Here is a 22282-nt window from a genome sequence, read left to right as displayed (position 1 = left end):
ATCCTGTCTTTCTTTTAGATTCATCTTTTTGTTTTGTTTCAGTCCCTGATTATTCTCTCACAAGCTATGGTAAAATTTATTTATGGTAAAATTGGGGTGCATGCTTTTCCAAGTCTCTATTCATGAACGCTAGTTTGAGTGGATATGAGATTGTAGGTTTAGAATCAAGTTTCCATCATAGCGTTAAAGATTGAAGTTCTGATATGTTCTAGGATCCGCTTAAGCAAGTCCAGTTCTCAGTTCTTTGCTTGGGCAGTCTGTTTTGCAGTTTGGTTTTGGTTTCCGCATATTTTTAGACTTTTTTTCTTTATTCTTGCCATTTTTCTTTGAATATATAGTTCCCTCTGGTTTCTGTTCTCTTCTAGAATTTCATGTTGCAATTTCTAGATTGATTGCGTATCAAAAATTTTCTCTTCATACTGTTATTTGCCTTTTTTCAGTGCATTCTGGGGGAAGTCTCTGGATCAGTTTTCCAGCACCCTAATTAGACTTTCTGTTTCAGTCTTTCACAATGTTTTACGTACCTACACGCTCTAATCACTTTTTTTTAAGTTTTACTTATTTAAATCACCTGTACACCCCACGTGGAGCTCAAACTCAGAACCCCAAGGATCAAGAGACGCATGCTCCACCCACTGAGCCAGCCAGGCTCCCCTCTGATTCCTTTTTTAAGAGAATCAAGAGACTCCATAAGACAGTATAACAATAACAAAGTCTTCTGTTTGCCATATTTCCTCTACTTTAACAGTTTTCTGTTAAGAGTGGTGTTCTCTTCCATCCTCTTAATTTTTCTCAAATGTGTCTTTCTTGGCGATCCATTTACTTTCGCATTTTGATACTCCTTGTCTTCGGTTGTCTGCCTTTAGTCATTATGAGAAGCTTGATTTTACTTTCTTTTAGAAATTAAATTCTTACCTGTCTCTAGGGCTCTTATGAATGTATTTTATTAAATAGCTTAGCCTGAGACATTGTGTTACGATTTAGCATTCCTCCAAGCATTACTCCTGATCATTTGAAAGACTTGGTTAATGTTATAGAAAAAATTGTTTTAATTTGCATTTATCTTTTTTCATCTTTCTGGTATATATTTTTATGTAGGATTTCTTAACCTCTTGGACTCAAATTGAAAACCAATAGATGCATTTACTCTCAAACACAAATGTTAAAACACATATTTTTGTTTTCAAGGACCTATCTAATACTATCCCAGAAGCCTCTGTGGAGTTTGGAGCAGGGAGTTGTGGAAACAGGAGGGTTTGCGTGAAGCTCAAAACAGATTAATAACCTGGGGAGGCTGCACTTACTGTGATGAGCACTGAATAATGTACAGAATTGTCCCATCACTGTGTTGTACACCTGAAACGGATATAATATTGTGTGTCAGCTATATTTCAGTAATTTTTTCAAAATCTTACGAGATTGTTTTCAAAATACTTAGTAGATTGGGGTAAGGGGAGATTTTTGCTTTAAAATTTTTAAGTCTCATGAGATGCCAGGAATTTCTCTTCTCCTGAGGTGGTTTAAACAATGACATTTTCACTAGTACGTGACTCCACCTGAAGCCATTTCATAGTGTCCTGGTCCAAGGAAATGTACTTAGCCCTTTGCCAAATTGAGCAAACAGATTTTCTAAACAGGAATGTGTATATTCCAGCAACTCCAGCTGAATCTGGCAACCTTGACCACTACGATGATAGAAAACAGTGTAGCCAAAGGGTGTGCTTTTCGAGAACAGCTCCTTTTAGGAATTGGTTACATCTTGGTTTCTTCAGGTAATTATCCTTAATCTTCTTTCCTTCCTTTCAAAGGCGGGAAAGGAGGACAGATAGCTGGGCTTGCTGAAAGACCTCCATAAAATCTCCTTAATAGCTCAGAGTTCTCAAAGTCATTCCAGTGAATAGCTGTGTATTCCATACGATACTCCACATGGTGCACTTCTGTACCAGCCTGTACTTCCACCAAAACATCACTTAAAAACTCTAAGTCTATGTGATTAATTTAAAGAGAGCATCAGTTAAGGTCTTGGGCACCCTCAGGGTGACTGTTCATTGTCAGCACAGAAACTCATTTCCTATTTCTGGAATCAGCATAACATTTTCATTGATACTTACATCAACATTCACAGTGTGGTAGTCTGAACTGGTGGGTAACCACGTGTGACTGGCTTCAGAAAAACCTGCATTTGAGCTATTGTCCCACTGCATCGGTGACTTGGAGAAAAGGGTATCCTGTGTCAAAGACCATAAAGAGAAAACAGTAGTTATTTAAAAAATATAATTTGGTCATGGTTTACTTCATAATTATTTAATTCCCTGTACTTCTTAGTACTTGTATTTATTAGCATTCATAATGAAAAAGCTTCAACATTCAGTACATAAACCGGCTTCTCACTTTTAATTGGAAAACAGTGACATCTTGAGTTTGAATAGGATTATGGTAACTGGACTTTGGTACATGCTTAGAATCTTTGCAGCTTTTCCCTAAAAATGAGTAATGTAGGATTTCAAAATGTGCGATTGCCAACACGTTCTGTGGTGTAGTGGCGATGAGTTCAGGTATGCACCCATGTACAAGTAAGCCTAAATTCTGCCTGCTTTTATTCAGCCTGGTTGTTGCACGTGAACACACACACACAAATTTAGGAAATGTACACCAAATATTAGGGAAATTGGATCTCCAACACTGCAAGCTAACCATACAAATTATTATGGGCTCGCCTAAGAACACAATTTTGAGATCCATAGCCTCACAAACAAAAACCACTCAAGTCTGGGGCTGTGCATTACATTTGTTAACATGAAGGGAAGAATCTTTGTGCTGTGGTCAGAATCTAGCAGTACAGACCTCTGTGTTCCAGGTAGAGGGCACTGAGTAATATTCCCAACTCAGAACACAGGTTCTCAAATTCTAGTATGTCTACGAATCAGCTGGAAAACATCTTTAAAATGTAGGTTCCTGGGCTCTACACAAGAAATTCAGTTGTGCGGCTTAGGAAACAGTATTCTTAGCTCCCAACAAAGAAAGGTGACTGTCTAATAGTACGAAAGGAAAGCAAAATAATCGTTTTCGTCAGTAGAATAGAAGTAAATTCTCTAGTTTCATGTAGTTAGATTATATTAACTTACAACGTCATAGCTTTCGTTGAGATTTGTGACTAAAATATTTCTCATTCCTATTTCTTCCCCATAGTAAGTTATGGGGGTTCCAGGGAGTGTGAAAACAAGCATGTTCATGATGTTGACATATTCTGCCCCCAAACGAGAAGTCAGCCGGGCACGGTCCGGTCCACCGATCTGAAAGGCAGATATTTTTAAGGACGTAGCTTAATATACAGTTGTCTGGAAAACTTACCCTATTGCACAAAAAGTTCATCAGGCAGAAAAACAAAGTTAGCTGTGAGTACCATGGTATCAGCAAGCCTGGCTTTGAGTACCAGTGCTGCTTACTGCTTGCTATTTGCTGTGTAACTGACCAATTTACTGTCTTGGCCATTATGATCAACAGAATGGTGTTAACAATTTACTTCGCAGTGATGTTGCAAATGTGATAAAGTGTACGAGGGTGCATGTTAATATTTTCACACATTTGGATGAGAGAATATGGACAGGAAACAAAAATGTTTACCCCATTGAGGGCACAACAAGGAGGGAACAGGTGGAAGGGGTAGGAGCAGTTTCTGGTGTGTGTGACTTGAACTATTCAAAACAAATTTTAAAGATAAATCAACTTTTATAGAGAAATGTACACAGTCCAAGAGAAAATTTTCTAATGTGTTTCCTGTTTTTAAATTTGGTATTTCTATGCTGAATTCTCTAATTACCTATTAGATATTATTATTACCTATGATATATATTACCTAGCCCTTAAGAGTTTATTTAAATCACCTAGCAGTTCTCTCCATATACCACAACTCGGTCTCATGTGCATTTGCTGAGCATGGACTTTTAGTATTGAAAAAGTACTTTCGGGGTACCTGGCTGGCTCAGTCGGAAGAGCATGCAACTCGGTCCTGGGTGAATTCAAGCCCCACATTGGGTGTGGAGATTACTTAAATAAATAAGCTTTTAAAAAAAAATTCTTTCCCACCTACCTTCTATCTTCTTGCCCTCCTCCCCTGTCAGGTATTCTCTCCAGTGTACAATGATGAAACGACAAGCTCTGAGACGTTATATCACTTATTCAAATTAGGGTATAATGCAAAACCAGCCTTTGATTTTGAGTCTAAGAATAAGAACTTGGTTGTTACAGTTCACGAAAAAAGGAGTTTTGTTTTGTTTTTTTTAGATGTACTAAAAACTATCTACAGTTACCTTTTTGTAGACCACTGTAAATTATTTCTCTATTTTTATGGTCAGAAAAGTCAAATATCACCTCTGTTTATTTTCATTATCTCGAGAGCATTTGATAAGAAACCCTATGGTTTCTCAAACTTTCTGGACTTAGGGCACTTTCAATTTCAGGACTGAAATCAAGAAATATTTCCGCAGGTAGTTCACAGCAGTGGACAGAGATTGGGGCCTCTCATAGGCTGAGAGAGATCCCAGTCACCTAAGCTAATGGAGACTCTCAGTATATGAAAAATACAAGTGCTAAAACTCCATTATAAAATAGAGGAGGGCCTTGTGGAATGGTGGAGGAAAGACCTCCAAAATCTCAAGGAGAATGCTGGCAAAAACAAAATCCACTGTTTCAGAACTCTGGAAACTAGCTAAAGGCCTTCAGTAATCTTAAGAAGTATTTACTCAAGAAAAACAGCAAGCTTTGTGTCATTTTAACTGGTCCTGAACTCCTGCCCCTTGGATCTACGATAGCCTTGAAAACCTCAGTCTAGCAACTACTGTAGCTGTGAAAACCAGGAGCTACTGGGTAGTGGGGGGCGGGGGGGGGTGGGGGGGGGGGACGGTGGGCAGAATAGGTTTAGAGTTCACCAAAAGCTCCATTTAGAGAACTGTCACAATTTGACCTTTCTAGCACTCGCTTTTAGTTGGATTTTTTTTTTTAATTAGAAAGATGCCCTATCCCTGAGATATTGGCCAGAAATAATCAGCAACAGTTATTTAGCATCACATCTGCCTGAGGAGGTATTGCCAATTGGGGCTAAACAGAGACCAAAAACCTTAAAAGCTGGGGAATGAGGTGACCATAAGAGCCTTTGAAAGGCTCTGACAGATTTTTGGAATCTGGAACATGTGCAGATACCCTGGGAAGACTTGAGAAGGCTCTAATCTCTCATCTCTGGCTAACCTTGAAACTCAGTGCAAGCAGAAAGTGAAGACTAAGGTAGAACTACCAACTGCCTGCCAAAGTGTTGAAAGCACACCCCAACACACACAGTCCCTCAGCAAAGGCTGGGAGACTTCATGGTTCACCCTATTTCAGGAATCTCTTCAAATCATTAGTTGATAATCTGACCAAGCAGACACTTCAGCGGCCACACCCAACAAAGAGTACAGATTTTACAAAATCCAGGGAAGTCACTAAAGAAACAGCAACAATAAACACCAGGGAGGAGAGAAGGGGTTTTCCTACATTACTACATTATTTAAAATATCCAGTTTTCAACAATAAAAAGGAATGCAAAGAAAACAGGAAAATACAACCCATAATAGAAAAAGCAGTCAATAGAAAATGTGGATGAAGAAACACTGGCCTAGCAGACAAAGACATTTAAGTCAACTGCTATCCATATGTTCAAAGAAAAGTGTGAGGACAGTGTCTCATCAAATAGATACTGTCAATAAAAAGGATAGAAGAAAGAACCGGAAAGAAATTTCAGAGTTGAAAAGTATGAGCACTGAAAGGAAAAACTCATTGAGAAGGGCTGGACAGATTTGAACTGACAGAGAAATCAGCAAACTCAAAGACCGATAAGATTAGTCTGAGAACCAGAAGAAAAAGAATGAAGAAAAATGACAAAAACCTGGTCAGAAGCTGGGATAGGCCTGGCTCCCTGAAGAATCACCGATGAAGGGAAGGGTGACGCCTGTTTACAGACCTAGCCCTCGAGTTAGGGGTGACTATTCAACAGGCACCACAGCCCCAGACGTGCTGATCAGGCATGAGGACTTACCATCCAGTTAGGCCATTTTCCTTCTGGCATGTTTTCCATCCAGGATGTGATAACCTCAAACACACCGTTCCCAGAAGGAGCGTTCAGCTCACTGAGATAATTGTTGAAGGGAAAATCTGCTTCTTGGACAAAAGGCAACCCGTAGTACATCATGGTCCTGTCAATGCTCTCTCCGTAGGCTTCAATCCCCATGAACCTGGAAGAGTTGGCAGGGTGCAGTGTCCTCAGGGCCCGTCAGGGGACTGAGAAGCGTTCTGCAGCTGTTTCCGTCTGCTGGACTCTTACCCACATCCAGCTGGGCTCGCTAGGAAGCAGAATCAAGCCACATGGCCAAGTAGTGGCATGCCTGCTCACCTGGACTCTTTCTCACTTCTCATGGACAATAAACCCAAGGACTAGCCTAATACTATGCCGTGCCTGAGAGTTAGGAAATACATTTGGGGATGCCTGGGTGCCCTAGTTGGTTAAGCATCCGACTCTTGATTTCAGCTCAGATCATGATCTCACAGTTCTGAGTTCAAGCCATGTGTCAGGCTTGAGTACGGAGCCTGCTTGGGATTCTCTCCCTCTCTCTCTGCCCTTCCCCTGCTCATGTTCTTTGTCTCTCCAAATAAACATAAAATACATTTGGATATCAGTCAATACTGTTCTTTCTTTCTAAATCTGATTAAAACTCAGTAACTTCCAGGAACTCTTTAGCAATCTTCCTCACACTTAGAATCTGCAGTGTGTGTCTGCATATCATGTGAAGGGGTTTTCCCCCCAAATCTTCCCATTTTATTTGAATCCCTATAAAGCCTCACTTTATTATCAGGGTGACCCTTGGCTATTAAAAACCAAACACTCGGAGGGGCGCCTCGGTGGCTCCGTCAGTTAAGCTTTGGCTCAGGTCATGATCTCACAGTTTGTGGGTTTGAGCCCCACATCCAGCTCTGTGCTGACAGCCCAGAGCCTGGAACCTGCTTCAGATTCTGTCTCCCTCTCTCTCTGCCCCTCCCTCATTTGCACTCTCTCTCTCTCAAAAACAAACATTTAAAAAAAAAAGTTTAAAAGCATCTGATGTTTAATTTTGGCTCAGATTATGATTTCACAGTCCCGCATGTGCGCTCTGTTGCTCTCTCTCAAAAACAAAAAACAACAACAAAAAAAACCTTGAGGTGCCTGGCTGCCTCAGTTGGTAGAGCACGTGACTCTTGATCTTGAGGTCATGAGTTCAAGCCCCACGTTGGTTGTGGAGCTTACTTTAAAACAAACACTCTTAGGGAAAGACATCAGCCTGAAATGACCTACATCAGTGCTGACTTCACCTGTTTGAAGTAAGTGCACGACATCTGGAACCCAAGTGTTTCAGCTCCAGTTCCATCCCTGCCATTACTACCTGTGTGACCATTGCCTTTGTGCTCGAGTCTCAGTTTCCTTATCTGTAGTATGGGGATAGCAATCAGAGGACCTACTTTGAGGAGAAATTTCTTTAACTCCTGTTGATGCTACTGGGTGATGTATATAAACATAGGAAGAGATTTAGTGAGTTTATATGTCCCTGTTTTAAGTGCTTCATAGACATTATCTCTTGCAGTCTCACAAAAGCCTGAAAAGGGTTTCACTATCACCTGTTAATTGATGAGAAAGTGGGACTTGAGTCAGCAAACCAGCCCAAGGTCACACACAGGACTCTACCTTAGGTCCATCTGATTCCAAAGCTGTGTTGCTAACCATTGTGATCTAATAGTTTAGTTTAAACATTTGGATTCGTACTGGACACTGGACACTAACAGGCCAAATAGTAATGATTAAAAGAATAGTCAGTGGCTAACATTTAGACTACGTATTTTAAGCTAATTTCACAAAATTCTGTGAAGGACTGTGATGCGCATTGTCTGAACAAAAAACTGAAAATGAGCAAAGTTAAAACAACATGAAAGACTATCCCAGGCCCTGGCAAAACTGAATTATAATACACTGTAGTTATGGAGGTTTGTTAAATAACTTGAGCCTCTCGAGAATGCCTGGCTGTGAAGGATAAGCTATAGATCACACCCTACACCCGTGAAGAACAGAAGCGTGTCTTGTGGTCACCTGTATCTCCCAGGCTCTCTGCTGTATTGGTCCATTGTCTGCCGGAAGCTCCGGACAATGTCATGCATTCCCACTTGGGTGGTGGTGAAGTCATGATACAGCTCCCAGTAATGTGTGACTGTGTCCTTAGGAAACCAAGAAACATGGTTACCATCATTTCATATGTCAGATGCCTATAGCTGGCCTTATGCGAATATAGATGGTCTCTTCAAAGGGCTCAAGCCAAGACAAACGTGCTGAAGGATGATCCGAGGACTTGAAGTGCTCATGGGGTTTTATGGCTGGAGAGTAACATTCATGACTATTAGGACTTCCTTTGATGCTTAAATTATTAAGTAAAACAAATTTTACTATGTATTGATTGCAAATGTACTCAACAAAACCCTTTTCCTAGACATTTAGTGGTCCTAAATGTTTAAAGCCAAAGAAAACATAGAGCTCCTTATTACACCTGGACTTTATCTGCTTACAAAATTGTCCAAAGTGTAATAGAATAAAAGATAGAAGTGGTAAGTAAACACTGCCAGGGGTTCAGTAATTTTTCCCGATATTCATTCTATGCCTTCCTAGGGTTACAGTGATCTAGAATCCAAAGTAAAAGACTACGTCTGGCACAAGCCAAGGTCATAAATCCTGGGTTAGGACATGGCTCTACACTGCCATCCATTCAGTGGACTCCTTTTCAATAAGTGAACTTGCTAGATCAAGTGAAGAGTTTTGGAGTCCTAAATCTCTTACTGAAATCACTTTTTCCTTAAGTTTGTCTTGGGTGGCACACAAGACCCATTGTTCTGATCTTTTGTTGTGGCTGGAGGCATATGCCTGTCTTATGACATCTCATCATAATTAGGAAGGTTACTTTGAGATTTCTTCTCCAAGGACATGCACTTCTCTTTGGGACTAATATATCACCTTTTTCCCCCCCTTCATTTTCCCTATTGGAAGTCATGTGCTTCCCACCGCTGCACCTCCCCAAAACATGGCCTCTGATTCAGGACATGCTCTCATAATTAGTCCAGGCATTGCCAACTTTTCTTTAGTTAACTGATTTGGTTTAATGATATTCTTAAGTACCCATAAATCTATTAGGACGAAAGCTAGACACTTGATATTTAACTATATGCATTTCATGTAAAGTGTATCATGCTCTAATAATTTAGGGTTTTTTCTTTTTTTATTTAAGTTTATTTTGAGAGAGAGAGCGTGCAGGGGATGGACAGAGAGAGGGAGAGAGGAGAATCCCAAGCAGGCTCTGTACTGTTGGCACAGAGCCCAATGCAAGGCTCAAATTCATGAACCATGAGATCATGACCTAAGCCAAAATCAAGAGTCAGATGTTTAATCGAGCCACCAGGTGCCCCTATTTTTTTTCACTAAACATTACACTGCTAAGATTCACCCATATTGTTGTGTGTCACTGTAACTCATTTATTTTGACTAATGTATAATCCATTGTGTAAATTTACAAATCCATTATTCTGCAACCCATTTTAGGACTCCTGTCTAGCCACTGAACATAGAGTGACTGTAGAGTGGTGGTCAACCAGAAGAGCAGAGTGGCATCCTGATTACTGTCTCTGGTGTGACATGGCGGGGAGGGTGAGAACCACTGGTGTGGAACCACAAAGAACCCAGATTCTGTAGCAAGATAGGCTTGGTTTATAGTTCTATTTATCATCTCCATCACCCCTGATAAAGTCAGTTCTCTAAGATTTTCTAAATCTGGATCATGAAATGTCTCCCGTGAGCTGTTGCAAGAGTTAAATGGACTGTTCTAAATAAACACCTAGCATACAGACATTCAGCAGGCGTGTGTTACCCGCTCTTCTGTGTGTTCTTTAATGATTACAGAAGCAGCTCAGGAATCCTAAGCCTCCCCACTTGAGCTTGAGTGAGATGATACAATCGCAGTGAGTTGTCAGAGCCCTTGGTGGAGCCCGTGCCCTCGGAACCCTTGTCACCAAAGTACTCCTTAAGGATGCCCTACATCAGAGGGTGCCAATGAAGGAAACATCTAGGCATATGCATTTGAAACAACTCTGTTCTTCTAAAGAAAACGATTCAAAGCATTTCCGATAGGGGCGCCTGGCTGGCTCAGTCAGTGAAGCATACAGTTCTTGATCTTGGGATTGTGAGTCCAAGCCCCCTTTTGGGCATGGAAACACACACACACACACACACACACAACTACGCTTCAGGCACCATGGTGGCTCAGTTAAGAGTCCAACTCTAGGGGCGCCTGGGTGGTGCAGTCGGTTGAGCGTCCGACTTCAGCCAGGTCACGACCTCGCGGTCCGGGAGTTCGAGCCCCGCGTCAGGCTCTGGGCTGATGGCTCAGAGCCTGGAGCCTGTTTCCGATTCTGTGTCTCCCTCTCTCTCTGCCCCTCCCCCGTTCATGCTCTGTCTCTCTCTCTCTCAAAAATAAATAAAAACAGGGGCGCCTGGGTGGCTTGGTCGGTTAAGCATCCGACTTCGGCTCAGGTCATGATCTCGCGGTCCGTGAGTTCGAGCCCCGCATCAGGCTCTGTGCTGACAGCTCAGAGACTGGAGCCTGTTTCAGATTCTGTGTGTCCCTCTCTCTCTGACCCTCCCCCGTTCATGCTGTCTCTCCCTGTCTCAAAAATAAATAAACGTTAAAAAAAAAAAAAATTTTTTTTTTAAAAATAAAAACATTTAAAAAAAAAAAAGAGTCCAACTCTGGCTTTAAGCTCAGGACATGATCTGCTGGTTCGTGGGTTTGAGCCCTGCATCAGGCTCCATGCTGCCCTTCTCTCTCTGCCCCTCCCCCACTCCAGTGTGCTCACTCTCAAAATAAACTTAAAAAAAAACTATGCTTTAAAATTCAGAGGCATATATTAATAAATTTAACTAAATTAAATTTTTTAAAAGCTTCCTATAGTAGATAGGATCAAATTCCTCTCTGGTCAGTGGTGTCTCGTGCTAAAAAAGAAAACCCTCTGGGGGTGCCTGGGTGGCTCAGTTGAGTGACCAACTTCAGCTCAGGTCATGATCTCTCAGCTCATGAGTTTGAGCCCTGCGTCGGGCTCAGTGCTGACAGCTCGGAGCCTGGAGCCTGCTTTGGATTCTGTCTCTCCCTCTTTCTCTGCCCCTAACCCACTCTCGTACCCACACAAAACCCACAGATTTGTTGTTACTAGCCTCTTGCTCTTAACCAAATTCATTCATTCAATAAGTATTCGGGTTCCAACTGTGGGCCAGGCACTTAGCTAAGCCCTACAACCATGAGCAAAATACAACAGCTGCGGTCCTAGGTCTCCTGAATTTACGTTCTCTCTCAAAAATAAATAAACGTAAAGAAAAAAAGAAAATGCTCTAATGACATTTTTAGAAAGGGGGAAAAAATAATGTTTAAGACAAAACTTTACCGGTATTTGAGTCTTATTCACTTGGGCTTCATCTCTCAGATGCTCTGCTTCTAGAAGAAATTTAACAGCATCGAAACTAAAGCCATCAACACCCTTTGTGAGCCAGAACTGTATGATTTCCTAAACACAAAGAAACAAAATGCTTTGGTTACATTATGCATTATGTTTATAATGCTTAATTAAAGTTTCTGTCTATAATGATTTTCCACTATAAAACGGCCATCTCCAGATACAAAAGAAGCATAGCACTCCTATAGTATATTTTTGTCTGTTGAGCATAGCAGCAGCTTAATGTAGTGAACTCTCACTGCATTTATGGACTCCCATACTTCCCTCAAATTTGAATTCAGAATGTTACATTTGTAATTAACGTTATGAGCATGCTTCCAAAGTTTAAAGAATCACTCAAAATGAAGGCATGAAACCACAGTGAAAGGGACTCAGGAGAAACTGGGAACATATCTTCCCCCAAACCCCAGTTCCTTAAAGGTCACTCCAAACAGAGAAAACAATCAGCTAAGCATCAGGTCATGAAGGGTTCTTCCACCAGAGTGGGAGATTCTAGAAGGAAAGACTGCAGCTTTCATTTCTGTTTCCCTTGCCTCGGACCACAGCACCAAGTCCTTAGTGAACCAGTCATGGACTGAAAGTACACAGTACAAAGCCCAAATAAGTCAAACATGCTGTGATACCATCGGGACACGAAAATTCAGCATGGCCCCAGGCGTCGGTGCATTTACAGAATAGTTGGGGACACATGAGACATGAGAAGATTACCTAATAATGCCAGGTGGGGTGCACTGCAACATCATGAGAGGAGACTCCTTGTCTGCAGGGCTGTTGGCGCTCCAAGATCAAATTTAACATGGGTGGCCACAAACAGCGAAAGAAGAGCTAGAGTTCTACTTTGACCAGTGGGAGTTTATCAGGGAGTACGATTAGGAAGAACATTCCAGACTTGTTTGTAGGACAGCATGGCTAATCACAGAGGCAGAACTGACTTGGCCTCTACTGGGGCAGCTGGAAGGACCACAGGGCCTTGAAGAGCAGAGGAACTAGGTCTCCGCTCTCCACCCCTGCCAGCTGGCTCTACTCTGGCACCAGCCGCAAGCTACCCTTCTGCAGAGGGACAGTGGCTCTCCCCACTTTCCTCTCAGCTCAGCCCTTACTGAGTGGCAGGTTTTACAGGAACGTACTTATCACATTAAAACAGAACAGCCCACAACACGGAGTACTAGACTAAGTAGCTAATTTATGGAGAACAGAGCCATAGCTCCCAAATAAAGACTATCACCCAAAAAAACGTGTCCTTTTTAAAATGTGTTTCGTAGGGGCGCCTGGGTGGCGCAGTCGGTTAAGCGTCCGACTTTAGCCAGGTCACGATCTCGCGGTCCGGGAGTTCGAGCCCCGCGTCAGGCTCTGGGCTGATGGCTCGGAGCCTGGAGCCTGTTTCCGATTCTGTGTCTCCCTCTCTCTCTGCCCCTCCCCCGTTCATGCTCTGTCTCTCTCTGTCCCAAAAATAAATAAAAAAACGTTAAAAAAAAAAAATTTTTTTTTAATAAATAAATAAATAAAATGTGTTTCGTGTCTACATGTGAATGTGGGGTCTCTAGAGTGCTGTAATTCAAGGGTCTCAAGGGTTTCTTACAGGCTAACTGGAAGGGTTAATACTGCTGAGGTCAAGTCCCTTTAAAGTGACATGTGTGAGTAACAAAGCTTGAAAAACATTTTCAAATCTAAGAGCAGACTTAGAATCTTAGCGTGGACACAGTTGAACCAAATACCCTTAAGCTGGTTCTACCCACACAAAACCCACAAATTTGTTGTTACTAGCCTCTTGCTCTTAACCAAATGCATTCATTCAATAAGTATTCGGGTTCCAACTGTGGGCCAGGCACTTAGCTAAGCCCTACAACCATGAGCAAAATACAACAGCTGTGGTCCTTGGTCTCCTGAATTTATTTAGAATCCCCAACTAGACAGCAAATAGTAATGCAAGAATATTTAAGTCACAGCCAGGATAAAAAGCTTTAAAGGAGAGGCACATGATCTTACAAGAAGATGAAATAGCAGGATTGGTCCTGGAGGTCAGCGCAGCAGGAAGGCAGGAAGTGAGAGCGATTGGTTAGAGATTGAGAGAGAGAAGTCAATAGATGTAAAGGTACCTCACTGATGAGGCAGAACCATCTCGTCCCGGTGGCCCCAGGGGTCAACTCGGCATGAAGCTTCAGGACCCCTCAGTAACCCCGGCCCCTTCCTACCCACCTTCTTTCCCCGGGCTAAGTAAACACTCTGTACCTAACTTTACACTATTTTAAGAAGGCCCCAAATTTTCACAAGCTTCAGACTCCATACAACCCAGGCCTACGGCCAGGTGGCGTTGGTCCTGACAAGAGAGAACATGGGAGGTGGGTCAGGGTGGGGGTGGGACACAAATAGTTGTAATCCATCCAAGCCACCTCCGACAAAGCTGTGGGAAAACATTAAACACCACTCTGTTGTAAACATTAAGCTTTGGGGCACGGATTTCCCAGAAAAAAATCTGCTCGCTTTCTTCATGGGGTTCTTATTCCCTTTGGGAATAGTTAGTCTTGCTAACGGTTGACCCAGCCATAAAAAATGAGAAATGTGTACCCGAGCAAAGGTTTCTGGCCCTGGCAGGGGTTTTCACTTCAGTCCAGTAAGAGATACAAAGATCATTTGAAGAGACAAAACAGCAAAAGTTGGATGGTTATTTTTGAGAGTCCTTGTAAAAACGCTGTGGTCTTCATTCAGATAATCCAAAATGTGCTCTTGAAAAATATTTGTGCTATTTATTCTCCCAACTAGGTGAGAAAAAGGAGCTCTAGATTTTAATCATTAACCCTCTCTTTACCCCATTTAAGCTCTCCCAGGGTGCCTGGTGCAGAAATGGGCACAGAGCCTAGTTCTGCTGGGTCTGGGTGACCCACAGAGGCGCCACGGGACTCTGGGGACAGTACATTGTGTCCCCGATTCCTGTATAACTCCCATGACATCACAGAGTCCTGGTTTCTCTACCAGGCACCTTTTCATTCTTTTCTCCTTAAACAAGTCACTGTGCTGAGTAAAACAGGAACCAATTCAGCATTACTAGTCTCATATCCAGATTCACGAAACCTAGAGGCAAAACTTTTCTTTTGAGATGACTAAAGTTACTGGGCCATTTACCTAAAAAGCTTAGTTTGCGAAATAGAAAAACTCTGCTCTTACAGGTGACGATCTGTAAGACATCGTCTTGAAAGTGACATAAACCCCAGGTTCAGTCCATCTCAAAGAGGAATAACAAACTATAGGATATTTTAGAAGTACAGAGAGAAAACTATATTCTCTGCTTTTAAGCAAAGGAAAGAAAATCGACCCTAGTGCTGTTCAGAAATCTTGGTGAAACTCTTGGCTAACTCCTTCAGGAGCAGGGCATGGAGGAAGGATCATGGGCTCAGGATTCTGACCCATCCGGGCGCCCTTCCCAGCTCCCCACTTTGCATCCAGCTGCGTGCATTAGCGCATCTGCATGGCCTTACTGACCTTGGTCTCCTCATCCATAAAATTACACCCGCCTGGCAGAGTTTCTATAGGGACTAAATAAGGTATTGCTGCTAGAGTCAATTCACACTTGGGTGTTTATATTACCTGATCTCTCTGCCGTGTTTGGCCCTGCTGTCTAAACACGCCTTCTAGAAATACTCCTATCCCTTAGCTCCCGGATACCCACTCCTCGTTTGCCACTTTTCTCTGTCTACTCCACAGTCCTTTAAATGTTAGCACTTTGGGGGCCGCCTGGGTGGCTCAGTCGGTTGAGTGTCCGACTTCAGCTCAGGTCATGATCTCATGGTTTGTGAGTTCGAGCCCCGCATCAGGTTCTGTGCTGACAGCTCGGAGCCTGGAGCCTGCTTCGGATTCTGTGTCTCCCTCTTTCTCTGCCCCTCCCCCACTCATGCTCTCGCTCTGTCTCAAAAATAAAGAAAAGTTAAATATTAGCACTTTGGGGGGCTCTTACACTCCCTGTTCATTTCACAACATTGTATTGACTCATTTATCTACCCATTTATTATTTAACAAGCATTTAAATAACAAGGAACACCCTATCCTAAATGCCATACAGAGAGGTTAAACCACTTAATCCCCAATCACCCCTACGAGGTATGTGTCATTATTGTTCCTGTTTTACCAACGAGGGAACCGAGGCACAGGGAGATGAGGTAACTTGATCACGGTCACAGAGTTAGTAAGTGGTGGCACCAGAATTGGAACCTCTGGCACCCTTACCCATTTGCTCTGATTTTATTTTATTCTTTCGATTGGAAGATCTGCCAACTCCTGGCCCCTATTCCCACATGCCAACAATCACCTCAAGCTCAGTTGCAAGTGACCCCCTTGTCCATCTTGGCCAGCCTGGCGCTCTCACTGACACTACCTGCCTGACCTCTGTAAGCCTTGTCTGCATACCCACAAATCCCAGAGTTTTATCTCTAAGCCAGACATGTCCCCCAAGCTCCATGTCCTTATATCCGAGTCTCCATTGAATACTTTGACATCTCAGACGTCAAACTCTCCATGATTAAGACATGCCCCCCACCCTCGTCTTTTGTCTCCCATCTCAGGAAATGGCACCACCGCCAGTCTGCATTCAAATCCGAAATCTGAGAGTCATGCCAGACTCCTCTCTAACCTGATGATACCCCTGCAACCCCGTGCCACCTCACTGCTCCGAAGCCCCTGGCATTTCTTCCCTGATGACTGACCCATCCTCTCCCCTGGCCCCTCTGCCTCCAGACCTGCCCCACTCAAGCCCCTTCTCCACAGTCACTGATTTCCAAAATGCAAACGGAAAATGATTTCCCTAAGACCTTGTAAATTCAAATCCTCACCACCTCACCACCAACGCCGTGCTCAGTAGGAGCAGAGCAGAGCTGACATTTAAGCCGGGGCGGGGTGGGGGGTGGGGTGGGTGGAGGTGGGGTACCTGGGCTCCCTGTCCCCAGTGGCCATGAACATACTAACTCCCCAGGATCCCACACGCCAGCACTCAACATTTCCACATGGCGGGCTCGGGGTCCTGACACTGTTCAGGCAGAGGGCTGGGCTGTGTGGAGTCTCTTCCCTGCTCTGCTACTAACCCAGCCCTCTGGACTTCTGTTCGCTCATTTGGCAAAGAAGAGACGTGATCGCAAGTAAAAACCAAAGTGGCTGGAAACGTCCAAAATGCCATACAAACGTAAGCCTCCACCTTCTCCCGAGAAGGCTTCTAGACTTCACGAGGTAAACACACTCAAGCCCCGAGAGGTTCAGGGCAGAGCCAAGTCCCCTGAAGGCCAGTGCAAGGAGGATACAGAGAGGAGAGACGAGGGTGCTGTGTGCTGTGTGCCCCCCGCTTGCCTCCCACTGTGCAGATAATCTGAAATCTGATGGGAGCCAGAAGCAAGAAGTCGCCATGAGTGCGAGCTGGTATGCAAGCAGGAATCATTCCAAATGCCTCCCCACCACAAACTCGCTGGGTTGCAAATAATTAACCTGCTTAGCTCTACTGCAGAGATAAGTGCTGCTGGGGGGTAGGAGGGTGTTGGAAAGTCCCCTTCATGTGAAAAGTCCCTCTTCAGCAGCAAAGAGCCTTTCCTTGCAGCTTCTTGGCCTTTCTTATTTAGTTCTAGAAGCAAATCTTCTATACCAGCCTTACAAAAATGTCTAACCTTCAACTGGAGGCAGTTAACGATTCATCCCAAGGGGAATCTCATTCTGTTGAGACTAGTAAATAAGGCTCTTGTTCCACTACTTGGATGCCTGCAAGGGAACGGCCGGAACAGTCAAAAAATAATTAATGTATTGGCTGGCACCTTTGGACAAAATTGATCACACTTGTCTAAACATCTCCAGACAATCCATCTCTATTGTCACAAGGAGCCTGGAGAAATCCACTGCCTGATAAACCAACTGGATTATACTCACATTTATGAATTTCTACTTTTTTTCTTTTCTTAATGTTTATTATTTATTTTTGAGATACAGAGGGAAACAGACACACAGACAGATAGAATGTGAGCAGGGGAGGGGCAGAGAGAGAGGGAGACACAGAATCCAAGGCAGGCTCCAGGCTCTGAGCTGTCAGCACAGAGCGCGACGCGGGATGCGGGGCTCCAATTCTCAAACTGCGAGACCATGGCCCGAGCCGAAGTCGGACGCTCAACCAACTGAGCCACCCAGGCGCCCCGCCACGTTTATGAATTTCCAACTGAAAGCCCTTGAAAAACTGTGTAGGAAAAGTGACGCACAGAGACAGAAACGGGTTTGCCTCAAGTCGGAAGTGGGGTTGTGGGTAAGAGGATGGACTCTGGGTTTGAATCCTGCTCTGGATCAATCCGCCCCAGGTGGGTGACTTCACCTCTTTCACCCTCAGTTTCCTTCTCTGTAAAATGATCCTGCAGTCTCCTAAATAAGGCTTGGTCAGAGCATAAATGAGATGATCCAGGTAAGGCACTTGGCACAAAGTAAATGCCCAAAAGTGTGTGGGGGCGGGGTGGGGCGGGGAAAGGTACAGGTGGGGGGGTGTAAATGATCTTTGGTGAAGGAAGACAGTGTCCACCCTCCAGCAAAGAAGGTTAAAACTAACCCTAGTTGGGAGCTGTGTCTGCCACCCTGCCCCACCCCCTCTCCCCAACCTCAAAGAGACAAGGCTGCACTGACAAGGTGCCTACCTCTGGAACAGATCATCTAAATTCATCTAAATTCTGGGAAACATTAAACGTGTGTAGTAAAAACAGTCGTAGAAGTAAGGAGTCTACAGGAATATATTTCACAGCAACAGCAACAAAATGCAAGACTTGCACACTGAAAACGCAAAACAATGTTGAAGGAAATTAAAGACCTAAACAAGTGGGAAGACATCATGTGTTCCTGGTTCAGAACACTTAATATTGTTAGAGTGGCAATGCTGCCCCACACTGATGCCCACATTCAATGCAATCCCTATTCAAATCCCAGGAGCAGGCTGCTTGCAGAAATTGACAAGCTGATCCTAAAACTCATATGGAAAGAATATGATCCAGTAACTCCACTCCTGGATATTTACCCAAAGAAAACAAAAGTACTAACTCAAAAAGATACATGCACCCCCATGTTTAGTGCAGCATTATTTACAATAGCCAAGCTATGGAAGCAGTCCAGGTGTCCATTCACAGATGAATGGGTAAAGAAGATGTGGTCTGTACACACACACACACACACACACACACACACACACCGGAATATTACTCAGCCATAAAAAGAATGAGACCTGGCCATTTACATCGGTATGGATGGACCCAGAGGGGATTATGCTAAGTGAAATAAGTCAAACAGAGAAAGACAAATACCATATGATTTCACTTATCTGTGGAATCTAAAGAACAAAACAAAAACAAACAACAGTCTTTTCAATACAGAGAATAAACTGGCGGCTGCCAGAGGGGAGGTGGGTGGAGAGATGGGCACAAGAGATAAAGGGGATTAAGAGGTACAAACATTCAGTTGCAGAACAAGTCATGGAGATTGAAAAGTACAGCGATGGGAATACAGTCAATTATATTCTAGTAACGTTGTATGGTGACAGATGGCGACTGCGCTTACTGTGGGCAGCGCTGAGTAATATACGGAATTGTCAAATCACTATGTTGTACACCTGAAACTAATATAACATCGTATGTCAACTATACTCCAATAAATAATAATAATAATTGATCGCCAAAAGAAAGAAAGGAATACAAGGACCCAAAATAGCCAAAGAATCTTGAAAGAGAAGAACAAAATTGTAGGACTCACACGACCCAGTTTTGAAACTTCCCATAAAGCTAGACTAATCCAGACATTGTGGTATTGGCACAAGAACAGACCTACAGATCAATAGAGAAGAATTGAGTCTAGAAATAAATCCTGACATTTATGGCCAGTTGATTTTCAAAAGGGTTCCAAGACAGTTCAATGGGGAAAGAGTAACTTTTTTTTTAAACACATGTTGTGGGAATAACTGGATAGCCACATGCCAAAGAATTAAGTTGGACCCCCTCATGCCATATATAAGAGGTAATTTAAAAAGTGGATCAGATACCTAAAATGTAAGAGCTACAACTATAAAACTAGGAAAAGAAAACATAAAAAATCTTCATAACCTTGGGTTAGGCAATGGTTTTTAAATGACACTAAAGTACAAACAACAAAAGAAAAAAAAAACGGACAAATTGGACAATTTAAAACTTGTGCTTCAAAGGACTCCATCAAGAAAGCAAAAAGACATCCCACAGCATGGGAGAAAATTGCAAATCATGTATCCAGAATACATATAAAATTCTTTTTTAAAGTTTATTTTATTTACTTTGAAAGAGAGAGAAAGAGAGAGAGAGCGGGGGAAGGGCAGAAAGAGAGAGAGAGCATTCCAAGCAGGCTCCTCCCTGTCAGCCAAAATCAAGAGTCAGACACTTAACCAACTGAGCCACCCAGGCGCCCCTATACAAATTTTTTTACAACCAGGGCATCTGGGTGGCCTAGTCAGTTGAGCATCCCACTCTGGCTCAGGTCATGATCTTGCAGTTTGTGGGTTCAAGCCCCAGGTAGGGCTCTGCTCTGGACAGTGTGGAGCCTGCTTAGGATTCTCTCTCCCTCTCTCTCTCTCTGTCCCTCCCCTGCTCACACTCTTTCAAAATAAATAAACTTCAAAAGAATCTTAAAACCAACAACAGAAAGACGAATGACACAATTTTAAAATGGGCAAAGGATGTGAACAGACATTTCTCCAGCAAAGATATAAAAATAAAGTACATAAGGGCATGCGAAGATGCTGAACGTCATTAGCCATCAGGGAAGCGTAAATCGGAACCCCAGTGAGATGTCACTACACACCCACTAGGATGACGGTACTCAAGAATACAGACGGTAACAAGCGCTGGCAAGGAAGGATGTGGGGAAATCGGGACCCTCACACATTGCTACCGGGACTAAACATGGTGCAGCTGATTTGGAATAGAGCTGGGCAGTTTCTCAACTTATTAAATGTAGATTATAAATACAGATACATATCGTAGACATACAGGTAGATATTGTATGACTTTGTTTATATGAAATGTCTAGAACAGGCGTATCCACGGAGACAAAAAGTAGATTAGCGGTTGCCGGCAATGGGGGGTGGGGGGGGGGGTAGGCACGGAGAGTATCTGCTAATAGATATAGGGCTTCTTTAGGGGGTGAAGAAAATGTTGTGAAATCAGTGGTGATAGCTTTACGACTCTGTGAAGAGACTAAAACCACTGAATTATACACTTGAAGGGGTGCATTTTATGTTTATGTGAATTATAGCTCCCTAGAGGTAGTACTTAAAAACAAGAGGGGCGCCCAGGGGGGCTCAGTTGGTTAGGCATCCGACTTCAGCTCAGGTCATCATCTCACAGTTTGTGAGTTCAAGCCCCTGCATCGGGCTTACTGCTATCCGCGCAGAGCCCAAGTCAGATCCTCTGTCTCCTTCTCTCTCTGCCTCTCTCTCTCTCTCTCTCTCTCAAAAGTAAATAAACATAAGAGGAAAGAAAAAAAAAAAAGAACAAACTTAAGGGTTGTGGGCGCCCTCGGTGGCTCCAGCGTGGCCACCTTCACTCTCACCCTTCAGCTGACAGGGTGAGAGCTATAGAAAGGGACCCACAGCTCTCTGTTCTGTTCGGGTCCCCTCCCCACCTACCGACCTCAGAACACTGCCCCACTAACCTGAATCCCTGCCCACTACAGCCACAGCAGCAGCAGCAGCAGCAGCAGCAGCAGCAATAACACAGCTGATATCTGTCTTGTTGGGTATTGGAATTACCACTGTGTGGTGACCGCCGACAGGAAGCCTCCTATGAGGGGCCACGGAGGGATCTTCAGCAGCTCGGCAGGAATCCCTTACAGCAGCCTTCGTGACCCCGTGGGATCCGCCCCTCGTCTCCACTTCTTGGATCTCAGCCCCTAACCCTCCCTCTCGTGTCACTCCTATGCACTGGCAGGCTTGCCAGATAAAACACAGGACACCCCGCTAAGTTTTCATTCCAGATGCGCCGCGAGTAATGTTTTAGCAGAAGCGGGTCCCAGATACCATCTCTCTTGTTGTTTATCTGAAATGAAAATTTAGCTGGTGTCCTGCATTTCCATTTGCTCCCTCCGGTCACTGGATCCACCAGCCTCCACGTCATTCCTGAAACACACGAAGCACGCTCTCACCTCGAGGTCTCTGCACTGGCTCTTCCTCCCGCCTGGAACCTTCTTCCCCCAAACATCCACGGGGCTCCCTTTCAGACTTCAGGTCTTTGTCCAAACAGGACCTCCACGGAGGGATGGCCCCAAACCAACTTGTGCCTGGCACTCTGATGTCCCTTACCCTCAGGGGCCACCCGACACGTTACACGTTTAGTTGGTCACTGTGTGCCCTCCCCTCGGTTTGCAGACAATGCCTTGAGAGCAGGTTTTATTCGCGGCTGCATTTCCAGTGCTTAGAACACGACCTGGATACAGAAGGCCGTGCATGGGTCATGTCCCACAATGTTCCAGACAGCCCGTGAGACAAATCTGCCTTCGACCGTGTTTCACAGATGAGGGGTCAGAGACACGGAAAGCAAAATATCTCACCAGAAGCCCACGGTAGCAGCAGTGGCGCTGGGTCCAGATGCAGGCTCAGATCTAGAGCCCACACTCTGTCACACCTCACTGCATCCTCTCATCATCATAGGCAGAGGGGTACCTCAGG

General features: G+C 43.8%; 2 protein-coding genes across 2 annotated transcripts in view; one reads left to right on the top strand and one right to left on the bottom strand.

Moving 5' to 3' along the window:
- Positions 1 to 4354, top strand: part of PREPL (prolyl endopeptidase like) — a 63982-nt gene extending 59628 nt beyond the window's left edge. Inside the window, exon 16 of the mRNA XM_043603291.1 lies at positions 3987 to 4354. Within this exon, the coding sequence (XP_043459226.1) occupies positions 3987 to 4052 (66 nt within the window). The 3' untranslated portion in view covers positions 4053 to 4354. The remainder of the gene's footprint in view (positions 1 to 3986) is intronic.
- The window catches only part of SLC3A1 (solute carrier family 3 member 1), a 37144-nt gene that overhangs the window by 3228 nt on the left and 11634 nt on the right, over positions 1 to 22282 (bottom strand). The window contains exons 5-9 of the mRNA XM_043603295.1: positions 11533 to 11652; positions 8147 to 8271; positions 6071 to 6266; positions 3126 to 3293; positions 2112 to 2228 (exon numbers count right to left, since the gene is read on the bottom strand). Of these exons, the coding sequence (XP_043459230.1) occupies positions 2112 to 2228; positions 3126 to 3293; positions 6071 to 6266; positions 8147 to 8271; positions 11533 to 11652 (726 nt within the window). The remainder of the gene's footprint in view (positions 1 to 2111; positions 2229 to 3125; positions 3294 to 6070; positions 6267 to 8146; positions 8272 to 11532; positions 11653 to 22282) is intronic.

Source organism: Prionailurus bengalensis, chromosome A3 (assembly GCF_016509475.1).
Source record: "Prionailurus bengalensis isolate Pbe53 chromosome A3, Fcat_Pben_1.1_paternal_pri, whole genome shotgun sequence".
NCBI classification, from domain to species: Eukaryota; Metazoa; Chordata; class Mammalia; order Carnivora; family Felidae; genus Prionailurus; species Prionailurus bengalensis.
Note: the sequence above shows the minus strand (reverse complement) of the source record. Positions and strands in the feature narration are given on the sequence as shown.